The sequence below is a fragment of the Eubalaena glacialis genome, chromosome 15 (genome assembly GCF_028564815.1).
Source record: "Eubalaena glacialis isolate mEubGla1 chromosome 15, mEubGla1.1.hap2.+ XY, whole genome shotgun sequence".
In the NCBI taxonomy this organism is placed as follows: Eukaryota; Metazoa; Chordata; class Mammalia; order Artiodactyla; family Balaenidae; genus Eubalaena; species Eubalaena glacialis.
Genome location: NC_083730.1, coordinates 69080251 through 69092861, shown reverse-complemented (window position 1 = coordinate 69092861; position 12611 = coordinate 69080251). Strand labels below are relative to the sequence as shown.

At 52.7% G+C, this 12611-nt stretch overlaps 1 protein-coding gene across 1 annotated transcript in view; it reads right to left on the bottom strand.

Annotated features, from left to right (window-relative positions):
* Nucleotides 1-12611, bottom strand: part of MYO18B (myosin XVIIIB) — a 218838-nt gene that overhangs the window by 62642 nt on the left and 143585 nt on the right. Inside the window, exons 34-37 of the mRNA XM_061169252.1 lie at nt 4493-4606; nt 2932-3048; nt 2064-2147; nt 884-1021 (exon numbers count right to left, since the gene is read on the bottom strand). Of these exons, the coding sequence (XP_061025235.1) occupies nt 884-1021; nt 2064-2147; nt 2932-3048; nt 4493-4606 (453 nt within the window). The remainder of the gene's footprint in view (nt 1-883; nt 1022-2063; nt 2148-2931; nt 3049-4492; nt 4607-12611) is intronic.

The window sequence follows — 12611 nt, the reverse complement described above, 5'->3', positions numbered from 1 at the left end:
TTGAATAAACTCACTTGACCCCTCTGGGGCCATCTTCTCATTCTATCCTGCATGCCCCATGGGGCTGTGATGAACATCACGTGGAGTAGCTGATGTGGAAGGTTTTGGCAATGGCGATCTCCTTGGTAAATGTCCCATGCCATTGGTGTACAGAGCTAAATGTGAATACAGTCACTGAACTCCACCCCAGCCCATCCAAGTCTTACCTGTCCTTCAAGGTCCAGCACCAAAGCCACCTCCTCCTGTAAGCCTCCCTGATTCCCCAGCCTGAAAGGACCTCCATCCTCCAAACCTCACAGCCCTCTCTCCTTATTATGGGTATTTATGTACATATCTTACCCACATCTCCTACAAAGCTCTATGCTTCTGGAAAACAGAATCTATTTAATACATCTGTCTTCCACGCACCCAAAACAAAGCCTAACACACACTAGGGGCAAAATAAATTTCTGCTCAAAAACAAGTGTCGGGTGCATATGTGGATGAGTGGTTGGATGGAGATGGGCAGAATTGGATCAATGGATAAAAACATGGACAGACAGAGGGGTCAAGGTCTGAAGGAAAAGAAAAGAATAGAGGAAGAGAAGAAAAAATAGAGAAAGGAAGAAGAACAAATGGAAAAGGGGGATGATGGATGGACCGATGATGGTGTATGGAGATGGAGACAGAGGAGGTGACTAGGTTGAGTGAATGGGGAGCTTGTGGGACAGTGCGATAGAAGACAGGAAGGAGGGATGGAGGAAGGGAACTCAGGAGATGGATGAGTGATACAGATCCAGACAAAGGCATATGAGTGGACAGGTGGACGGTGGGAAGAAGGATGGGTTCACATGAAAGCCCTCATAGCTCTACGCCTGAGCAAAATTTACACGCCAGCAAGTACCTCAAATCTCTTGATCTGCACTTTCTGGAACTCCGTCTTGTTCTCCAGGTCACAGATGACCGCCTCCTGCCTGCTGACGATGGCTCGGTCCACGGTGGACTGCTCCAGGTACTCAATGCGCATCTGGGCCACCTGCAGCTGCGGACACACCCAAGAAGGCCGCTGACCACCTGGCAGCCCCGAGTCCCAGAATCGGGGGTCCCAGCAAGACCCAGCCCCGGGCCCATCCACACTGCTCCTTCTCAGCTCAGGTGCACAAGCACGAACTGCTGGATCCCAGCTGAGGACCCCACACCGGACCCTGCCCCTTCCTGTGCCTTCAGCTTCCAAAGAGGCCTTTCAGTCAGTGCCTCTCTCACCTCCTCCTCCTGCCCTGATGAAGCACCAAGCCGGGCTGTGGACAGCAAGCTTCAGCATCAAGAACACAACCAAGAGTGGGTTTGGGAGCCAAGCACATATTTCGGGGTTCCACACCTGGCTCCCCACTTTCTAGCTGGGTGTGTCGGGCAAGTCAGTGTCCTCCCTTGAGCCTTGTTTCTTCATGTTTGTGTGTGAAGGAGATTAGTGCCTGGTACACGGCAAGCCCCCGGCAAGTGGCCACTCCTGCTATTATTTTTGTTCTGCTTGTTGTCACTCTGTGCCCCAAGATACTGTTGGAGAGTAGGTCACTCCGACAGCCACCCTAAGTGGGCACACGCAATGGTTCTAGAAGAGCTTTGAGAATTTCATGGATGATAGCAACCCACTAGGTAATGAGGGAAATTTAGGGGTGTTTGGAGGAACCATGACTTCAAAGGAAGATGTCACAAAGGATGGTGATCCTGTCTTGCACAGACCAGCCCCTTCTCCTTGGAGCCATTTCTCAGGGGTAAACATCCTGCATGGAATGCCTGATGAGCCTCACTGCGTGGGGCATCTATGGATCCTGAACAAGCATGGGCAGGTGTGTGTGTGTGTGTGTGTGCGCGCGCGCGTGTGTGTCTCTCTCCTCTCTCCCCCTCCCTCTCCCTCTCCCTCTCCCCCTCCCTCTCTCTCTCCTCTCTCCACCCTCCTCTCTCCCCCTCTCCACCCCCCCTCGGGATTGTCCTCAATCCATCTGTCATGCAACTGACGTTGAGTGAATGAATGAATGACAGTTCCCAGGATCCTCCCCCACAATACGGCGACTCTGAGCATGTACTTGTTCTTGAAGCTTGTGCTTCTCCTTCTTGGCTTCCTCTAGCTGCAGCTGCAGTTCCTGGATCTGCCCAATGTCGGCAGCAGACTGGTAAGACGAAAAATGTCACCTTGAGACCACAGGCTTTGCTGGAAGTCCCTTCTCCCCCTGCCCACAGATGTCTACGTATCACAGAGCATGACAACAACTGGTTCTAAAGGGCACCTCACATCCTCCCCAGTATCCCTCATCTCGGTGTGCACCCAGTCACTCCCACTACACAGGCCCATAGCTTCGGTCAACTGTCCAGCGCTTTATTATACACCCTTGAGAGCCCAGACAGAATGAGCTGGCTGCGGCACCAGGACCAGAATTCTGAGGGAAGAGAACTATTCTAGGTCAGGTAACTGGGATTCTAGACCTGGATACCAGCTTTGGCAAGCCACAGAACCACTCTGCACCTCAGTATCCCCATCTGTAAAATGGGCTGATAGTCTCTGCTGAGACCCTCTACATAGGGTTTGTCCAGAGATTAAAATGAGGCAATGGAGAGTAAAGGTCCTTTAAAAAAGAGTTGAACCAAACTGTTGAACCGACTATCCCCAAAGAAAAGAATTCCAGAGGATAGGAGGGCCCCTAGCTTTCTATTTTCCACAGGTATTTATTATTTACATTATCTATAATGGGCATACGAATCTACTGCTTTTGTAAATGAACAAATAAACTTCCATTTTGAACAAAAGTAAGTGTGATTCACAGTTGCTGTTTACCTGTGTGGCATTTATCCCTCCAAGGTCCTAGCACCAGAGAGTGGCCCGACCACATCACCTTCTCACTGTCCCCACCTACCCCACCCAAGGCCACCAAGCCTTCTTCCAACCAAGGCCATTACCTGAGCAATGAGGTCCTTGTGCTTCTGCAGGAGGTCGTTCAGGTCGTCCTGGTCCTCATCGATGCGCTTCAGGAGGTCCGCCCTCTCAAACTGCAGCCGGTACAGCTGCTCGTCTACCTGCGGGGGCAGGACGATGGTGGGTGAGAAAAAGGGGGGTAAAAGGGGGACTACAGGAGGCTGATGAAGAGCAAAGGCGGGGCTGGACTTCCCTAGCGGTCCAGCGGTTAAGACTCCCCGCTTCCAATGCAGGTGGCGTGGGTTCAATCCCTGGTCGGGGAACTAAGATCCCACATGCCACGCAGCCAAACAATTTTTTTTAAAAATTAAAAAAAAAAAAAAAAAAGAACAAAGGGGGACTTGCCTGTGGGTGTGTCAGGTGAGTGAACATCTGCCTGTAAGGGAGGCCATGGCTGTGTCAATGAATGCTGTGTGTGTGTGTGTGTGTGTGTGTGTGTGTGTGTGTGTGCTGGGCCTGCCTGCGACTGCGTGAATGCAGCATGTGTGTACGTGAATGGATATATGTCCGTGTAAGCCTACCTGGGAATCTACATACATACAGTTTAAGTGTACATGGTGCACATGTGTCAGTGATCTCAATAAATATGGCTAAACTTAAATGTATATCTTACCTACGAGGGCATTTACTTTATATGCGTGTCTGGTGATTTTGTATGTGAGTGTGTACATTCATCCTTGCGTGCGCGCGTGCGTGAATGTTTGCGGGCAAGTTCCCCTTGATCTAGCACAAATAAAATCTGGGACAAAAGGGCCAATGGGGATCTTGAGAAAAGCTTTTGCCAATAAATCTCTAGCTCTGTCTAAACTTCGGATTTCACATGTTGTGTATAAATTTAAGCCAATCCTGTACATCCAGACGGGGCACTTAGAAACCCACACCCAATCTTCACCAACATAACAGATCCATAATATACGTTCATTTGTTCCTGTTCAGCGTTGAGCACACAGTAGGCCCATTACAGATGGCTGGGTCTCTCTTAGGAGTGAGCCCAAGTGGGCCCACAGGCTACCCTTGGCTTAGCTTAGAAGAAAGGATGTGAAGATGTAGCCCAACAATAGTGACCAAGTGCTCTCGAGGGTGGTGGTGGCGGTGGTGGCGGCGGTGGTGGTGGTGGTGGTGGTGTGTGTGTGTGTGTGTGTGTGTGTGTGTGTGTGTACAGTAGGTCTACAATAGATGGCCAGGAGCTGCTTCCAGTGGTGGGCACAGTGTGGGCTCACAATAGATAGCTGTGCTCCCACTTCAGGTGCTGAGCAAACAACAGGCTCGTACTGGAAGCATCCCCGTGGGGCTGAGCGCACACTGGGTCCACAGCAGGGTTCCTGGCCTCCCTTCGCACAGGTGAACACACAGCTGACCCTCACGTGTGTCCTTATACCTTTGTAACGCTCAGCTCTGAGTAGGCTGCCTGTGCTCTCGGAGCATCTAGCACCCAGTAGGTCTACAATGGATGTCTGTACCTCCAAGTACAGTACAATGAGTGCCCCGGTCCCTCCTCTAATGCTGCACACACAGTAGGCCCCCAGCCCCAGGAGGGACCGGTACCAGGCTCTTGCTGCGGGTCATGCCCTCCAGCTCGCTGTGCATGCTCTCCAGGTCGGCCGTCAGTGCCTTCTGGGTCTTCAAGGCATCCTCACACTTGGCTTCACTCTGCTGCAGCTGGACCAGGCAGGAGGAGGAGGGGAAAGGGAGAGAGGCCTTGTGACACTGTCTCCTGGAACGTCCCTCCCCTCCAGCCCAGCCCTCCCAGGCAGAAGAGTATTTTACAGGCGACCCTCCCCTCTTCACGGGTGTTCATCAACCCACAGAGGGGGAAGCAGAGGTGTTTGCAGTAGGGGCAGCTGGGTTCTGAGCCCACTCAAAACTGAACTAGCACTGCCCCACAAAGTAAAGCCAGGCGACCCCCAATTCAGTGCCAGGAGCGAGTCCCCAGTTCCGTTCAGCAGATATTTGCTGCCGCCCACTCAGTGCCAGGCACGGGGCATGCACAGAACAGTCAAGGTGGCCCCTGCCCTCCCATGGGGGAGACAAGCAGGGACAGGTAGTGACAGCCCCTCTGAGGGTACCAGGAAGGGGAGGGTATGGGGACCCTGGAACACAGGATGGGGGCTGGGAAGCCTTCTTGGAGGAGGTGCTCATAGTTCATTCAGTGGGGACTTGCCAAGTAGGCAGTTTTAACCAGAGTTGTGAACCCCCTTTTAAATGGTAGGCAAAATATTCTGTGTGTGAGCATTTCCTGGTACATGACTTTCACTAGATTCTTGATGGTTAAGAGCCACTGACTCAAAGTTTCTCCTCCTCACCCTTTCTTTCTCTTCCTTCCATCCACAGGTACACAGTAGGCCTCCTATCCTAGCAAAGTGGGGCCATGGAGATAGGTACAATGACCTGTGTGGCCCCACAAGACAGACATTTCCCCCAGGAGAGACCACAGTCATGCACAAACCCTAAGTTCGTTCTGCAATTGAGTTTCCCCCTGATTTCTGAACCCTAGAATCTCCAAGCAGAAAACCACCTTATAAATCACTGAAGGCAAACATTTGAGGCTCAGAGAGGGGTGGCGCCTTGTCTGAAGTCACAGAGCTACATGGAGCAAAGACACCACTTGTATCGTCCAGACCAGCTCGCTTTCTCAACTGCCAGGCCACTGTCCCTCCAAAATAGTAAATGACATTAAGGCTGGTGCTAACAGATAGGGGAAAAAGAAAAGCCAACTAGACCCCTACTGAAATGACATGCACACAATCTGATCCCCGAGGCCACCCAGTGAATGGGGCGCATTGATTTATGAAAGGAAAATGAGGGAGCCAGGGCAAAGGATGCCCCAAGGACAGCTGACCAAGGCGGGGCTCTGTGGGGAGAGTCCGCCTGGGACCGTTTTCATCTTCCAAACTGGGCAGAGAACATCTTCCTCAGAATGTCCAGGAGCTCACCCCAGATGCTAGAATAATAGTAATGACACAGGAGATGGGGAGCAGGCAGGCTGCCATTCGTTCCAATATCGCCCGTCAGTCCTCCTGGCAGATCTGGGAGATGTGCACTGCTAATACTTCCATTACGCAGGCTGGGAAACCGAGGACCCAGCCTCCTCCCGCAGCTTCCCCACACGGCACCCTAATCCCAGCCCCACCCCACTGCCAGCAGCCTCAGCCCACAAAAGCCCCATCTTCAAGGCGCCAAGGAAAGCATATTTCTGCAGCTCGGTGCAGAACGGGCTCGGTGGCCGGTTTCCCTCAGCGACTGGAAGGGATCAAGACACACTGAGAAAAATGATGTGGAGCGAAGGAGGTAACTGGCATTGTTAGAGCATAATCGACAGAGGAAATGAGAAGTCAGGCGCTGTCTCATCTTCCCCGCAGGCGACTCCAGGGCCTCTGGGAAGGCCGGGGGCGGGGGGGTGGGGGGTGCTGCGGATAGAGGGCTGCCCAAAGCCAGCCCTGGATTCACGCATAAGTCAGAGGCCTTGCTAAGGAGAGGCATTTAAACTAAGACCTAAATGATGCAAAGGAGACAGCCAGGTAGAGCTTTACGTGGAAAGGTGCCCTGAGTGGAGGCAACAGCAAGTGCAAAGGTCCTGAGGCAGGAACAGGAAGGAACTCGGTGCTGCAGAACAGAAAGACAGCCAGTGGAGCTGGCCAGCTACACAGAGAAGGCCAGGAGGAGGCGATGCTGAGGAAGTGGATGGGGATCACATCAGTGAGGCTTGTGAGCCAGGACGCAAAGCTTAGCTTTGTTTTTAATCTGTAGGAGAACCACGGCTGCTCTCTGAGGACTGAGGAGGAGGGTGGCATGATCTCCCTCTGGCTGCTGTGGGGAGGAGGGGCTTTGGTAGACAAGAGTAGCAACAGGGCAGCCAGAGAGGATGCTGCTGTGGTCTTCCAGGAAGAGGGTGGTGGAGGTGCTCCAGTCGGAGAGGAAGGAGAGGAAGTGGAGAGAAACGGAAGGGTCTGCACAGGGCGGTGTGCAAGGAACAAAAGAAATGGGCAGGCAGGAGCAGATGGGCCAGCGTGGGAGAGGATGTCAGATAACTAGTAGTGGAAGGGAGGTGTCCGGCGGGGCCCCGCTGCCAGGCCAAGTTGCTCGGCCCAGGGCCGGGAGGCAGGCGAGAGTCATTGTGAGTAGCTCGACAGGGCAGAGCCGATAGACAACAGCAGTTCCCATCTGCTGAGCCCCTCCTTCAGCTGAAGGAGGGTTTCATCAACATGATGCTGCTGGTTCTTCTCTGAGCCCCTGGAGAAAGAAGGCTCTATTTTTATCCCCATTTTACAGATAGTATACCCAGACATGCTCCTTCCTTTCCCCAGTCTCCCTGGAGCAAGCAGGGAGAGGGACGATTTATCCCCAGGCAGAAAGGAGCGCAGAGGCAGCATGCAGGCAGTGGAGGGCCTGCTGGCATTAGTCCCAGCTTCCACCGGGCTGGAGAGAGGACTATCTTGGCCCTGATGGTTTGGGCATGAGTGGCCACACCAGCTACTGTTGCTTGGGGACCATTTCCAGGGCACTGGGCTCTAGTTGCCTTGTTTCACAACAGCGCCACAACACCTCTAGGAGAAAGGCGCCACCATGAGGACCAACTGACCTCGGAGGAAACTGAAGCTCACTGAGGGGAAGCAACTTGCTCACAGGCACACGGCCGGCAGCAGAGGAGCCTGGTTGTTCCAACTCCAGAGCCCAAACCTTAGCCACTGGGGTCCGCTGCCCCTCATGGAAAGCCATGCTCTGGAAAGATTAACATGGATTAAAATGAAGAGAGAATTCCAACTGCGGAGAAAACAGCCGAGTGGCTTGGTGCTACCATGGAAGCCACTCAAGCCATGTCACAGTGACCTGAGCCAGGCGGGGACTGTAGAATGAGAGGTAGACACATCAGGAAGAATGGACAGAACTTGGAGTCTGAACCCACGTGGTGGCGCTGAGGTGGCTCGTGACCGGAGCCTTCCAGGGATGCGCGAGTTCATCCCAAAGGGGAGAGGCAGGAAAGCAACCCGTGTGGCATCTGCTAAGCGCCAGGTGCACCACGAGCGGGGCCAGAGCGTGGGCACTGGGGCCAGACCTGGGGGGTCTGCCTCTCGAGCCAGTCACTGAATTCACCACGCCTCAGTTTCCTCATCTGTAGAGCGGGGACGGTCACATCCTACCACCCGTGCGGGATAAACCAGTGAAAACATGAGCGTGCTTAGCACAGCACCCGGCACTGAGAAAACGTCAAAAAAGCAATGGTGGATGTCGCTGTTGTCTGTCTCCTTCAGCCCTTAACAGCCTGAGAAGTGGGGACTTTTAACCCCGTTTTAGAGGTGAAAGTGCCAGAGGCCAAGTGAGCTGTCAAGGTCACGGGGCCAGGGGGAGGCAGGGCCTGGACCACAATCCCAGGGAGGGTTTTTAGGCTTCCTGGCCGACTGGGATGTATGCAGGGAGGGTGCCAACCCCAGAGGCACACAAGTCAAGCAGGCCCAGATTTTCGCTGGGCCTGGGGCTACTGCAGCAACACTAGGAATCCCCCAGCCCATGGCCTCTGCCGGGCAGGCCTGGGGTTGCTGCTGGCGAGCCGTCTTAATGCCGAGCTTTAAAAATTTCAATTTATTACACTTCAGGGAGCAGGAAGAAATACAGGCCATCTCCGGCTGATTTTCCATTATGGTTGACGTGGCGTAAGAATAACTCACTGCACATTATTTCCATATTGGGGCTGTTTGACTGACGTTTTTATGAAGTCAGGTGGCAAATGGTGTCAGGGCTGAGATCAGATCCCTCAGTGGTGCGATGCTGCCACCGCTGCTCTGACAGTGTCTTCCCGGGAGGAGGTCAGGGTGGAGCAGTCAGAGAGCAGCCGGCTGACAAGCGATTCCCCAGGAAGGGCTCTTGGGGTCCCACCTCCAGCCCTGGCAGCCAGCCTGGCTATGAGGATCCCACACCCCCCTTGCAGCTCCAAGTCACCATCCAGTCCCCATGGACAAACCCTCCCAGGTTCCAAGCAGACCTCCACAGCATGGGGTGGGGAGCGCTGGGGGAGAAAAAGGCCCCCCGGGATTTCCATCCCTCTCCAGACCCAGCGTGGGGCGGGACCCACAATAGGCTCTCAATGACACAACTGATTTGATTTTCGCACAAGTTCACGTTTTTCTTTCCTTCCAAATCTTGTTTCTTGCAAAATCAATACAATAACTTGCAAAGTATGTGGGTACAAAGCACCAAAATGTCTTTAACAGCCAGAAACTCATCTCCCCCTCGCACACGTCCGGTCACGCTATCATTCACTCATTAGATCAGCCACCCTTCCCCAGGGGCTGCTGAAAGGCAGGGTGTCATTTCCTCCCCAGCCCCTGAGCCAGGAGCCCTCTACCAAATGGACACCTTTGTGCATGAACGAAGGGTGTCGAAGCTCTGGCCTGGGGACATGTGGTGAGGTCCTGACTCTTGGACCAGTGTGGGAGGACACTAAGGGTCCTCAAAGCCTGAGTTCTGGGGGGCAAGATGAGACGAGCGGCATCCAGGCTCGAAGCGCTGCAGCGGCCCAGGGGGCTGCCGTGCACATGGGTTAGGAGCCTGCGCTCTGACACGGTGCCAGGCGTGGCTCTGCCGTCACTCATTTAACCCTGACAACAACACGCGGAGCTAGGGTCAATGGCCATTCTTGTTGCTACTGTTGAGGAAATTGAGGAATAGAGGGGTGAAGTGACTTACCTAAGGTCACCCTGGTACTACGTGGCAGAGCTGGTATATGGAACTAGGCAGCCTGGCTGCCAGCCTGTTATGCTGTACTCCTATAATAGCAGTGCCCACCATGCATGCTCCAAAGGGAAAATCCAGTGATGTGACTGGACACGCCTGCTCTCATTTCGTTTGACAGCAGCATCCTATCTTCTCTGCAAAGAATGTCCACCCCCCAAATGTCCATGATGGGGCCAACCCTCCTCCCTCAAGCCCAGAGAAGATGCATGCAACTCAGCCTAGCCAGGCAGAGCACCACCTCCTGCTGGCCACAGCAGTTGGTCGTGGGACAACAGCACGACGGAGACCAGGATTTTGTCTGCGACTACGGACACAAGATTGGCTCTTTCTGATGCAGGATATAAGCTTGGAGTGTCTGGGGGCCCTCCTGCCACCAAGAAGGAAGAGATTGCCTAAGAATACAAGGTGACATCAAGGTCGTTGAGGCAAGAGACACATTCTTGATGACATGGTTGGAGCGCCTAGATCCAGCCAAGCCTGAAGGCAATCGCAGCCTCAGAACTTTTCAGATATTTTGGCCAATAACGTCCCTTTTTCTGCTGGAGCAAATTTGAGCTGGGTTGCTGTTACCCAGAACCCAGATACAGGATGAGTGAGCAAGTCAGAAGAGCTAATACATACACAGGGTCAGCCACAGAGTAAACAATCAGAACTGTGGTGAGAGTGTTTGCTGATGCTCTTCTGTCAAAAGTTGGATCAAAGTAGCTCCCTCCAAAACCCTGCGATAGAATAACAAACATCTATTTAACTATTCTGCATATGGATCCCTCCTCATAGGGGGATAAATAGTCCCCCTTCCGGACTGTTCAATGGGGAGAAAAAGGAGGGATGGATTTCTTCAGCACCAACCATATCAGGCACGGTATAGGCCTTGATGCTTATTATGACTGTAGCCTACAACAGCCCTGCAAGGGAGGAATCAGCCTGGGCAGGGGAGTGACTTGCCCAAGGTCAGAGTCAAGTCCATGAGACTCTAAACCCAGGCTGTTTCTGGGCCACCACCAGCCCCCTCTGCACACAGTCTTTCTCTATTGCTGAATTCATCTCAGGCGTTCTCTCCCCAGCACCCAGCCCCTCTCATTCAGTGGGAGGGCGATTGAGATTCCCAGCACACAGACAGCAACTACAAACCGATGAATAGCATTACTTTCCTATGCAATGCCATCTGCCCACTTTAAATACCTGGGTAAAATGTTTGCTCTGGACTTATTAAGCTACAAGATGAGTTGGCTCGACACACGGAATGAGGTGGGGAAAGAGGGAAAATTCTGATATTTCAGCAGAGCGGTTAGAACCTGGATTTCTGGGTCTGATTGAACAACTCAGAAGATTTAAAAATACCACATTGCAAACGCCACGGGGAAGTGCTCTAAGAAATGGTGGCTTTGGCAGGCTGATCTCAACACATCCCAGGCCTTGACATCCCATCAGTGCACTTAGAAGAGTTAACCTTCAGTAGGAAGGCTTCCCCTGAAGGGAATCACCAATATCTCAAACTACAGACAGCCCTGATAGGGAACAAATTTAGTAAGTGCAACATATTAAAAATGTCAGGTCAGGTCCACCAATGGTCTGTCCAACTCAGAAGTTTGATGACAGTGGCCTCAAGGGAAAGTTCCTCAGACCATATGGTGGTTACTCTCTGTGTCCTTGATCTCCAACTATTTGGGCATATACTAAACATTCCATGATTTTCCTTACATTGTGCTAGACAACCATCGTCTATGGATGCACTGAAATGCTTTCTGAGGATTTACTGTTTCCATCATCTTCATCTTCAGAGTAATAATAATCATGATGAGTAGTGGAATAATAATAACTGTCTCTGTGGATGCTGACCACGTGTCTGTTCATTTGCAACATGTACCGCTTCTATGAAGTACACAGTTTCATCTTCATTTTATCGATGAGGAAACTGAGTCTCAGAGAGGTCAGTTAATTTGTCAAGGTCACACAGCTATTAAACGGTGACTGGAGCCAGGACACGAACTGAGGTCTCTTTTAAACGCACAGCTTTTCCTTGTAAGTCCTGTGGCATGTGCTTACCACCTGCTGAGTAAAGCAGGTCTCCTTTTACTTGTTTTAAGTCTGTTTCTTTGAGGGTTTAGGAGTCCTTTCTAATTTTGTGTCATAGGATCTAAGGACGGCACAGGTCCTACATGACTGAACAGACTTCAAGAATTTCCTTCCTGACTTCCCTCTGGTGACAATGGATTTGTAACTCACAGGTGCTCTCCAAAGAGAGAAAGAAAAAAAGAAAAACAACACTTGGAAAAGCAGGATAAAATACTCAAAGAAGGTTCTCCCTGCCCCCATCCTATTCACGCCCCCCCTTTTAAAATTATATTCCAGCTCTCCAGTGCTCCTCTAAATAATTAGTACAACGTCTGAGGGCCTCCACGTCTGTCTTCCCGCTGGACAGCAGGCTCTGGAGGGTCACTGGGTCTTGCTCACCTCTGGGGGCCCACACAGTAGGGACTCCACACCCACGTGCTGAGGAGGCAAGGCTGCGAGGTCAGGTCAGCGCATCACTGAGCCGGCCCCTGTCGGCGGGGCTGCCCACGTCTGCAGCCTGAGCTGCCCACCACCCCAGGCGGCTCGCAGGAGCCCCGAATGCCCCCTCGGGAGGCCACCCGCTGCCTGACCGCCCCCGGGTCCTCCCGAGCACAGATCTCTGACCCAGATGCCGGCAGGTGTCCAGAGAGAGGCTCCACGGTAAGGACAAGGGGCAGGGGCAGGACCCTGCCTGCAGGAGCAGATGAGCTGGATGGGGAGAGCAACCACAGACACGTTCAGCAAACCCCGGGGCCCCGAGCAGGTCCCTTTCTGTAAAGCTGGAAGGAAGTCTGTCCAGGTTACACGGGGGAAACACAGTCAAGGCCCAGCTTCTGGGTGGGCAGGGCAGAGGGTGTTCTCATGAGACTTCCCTTTAATA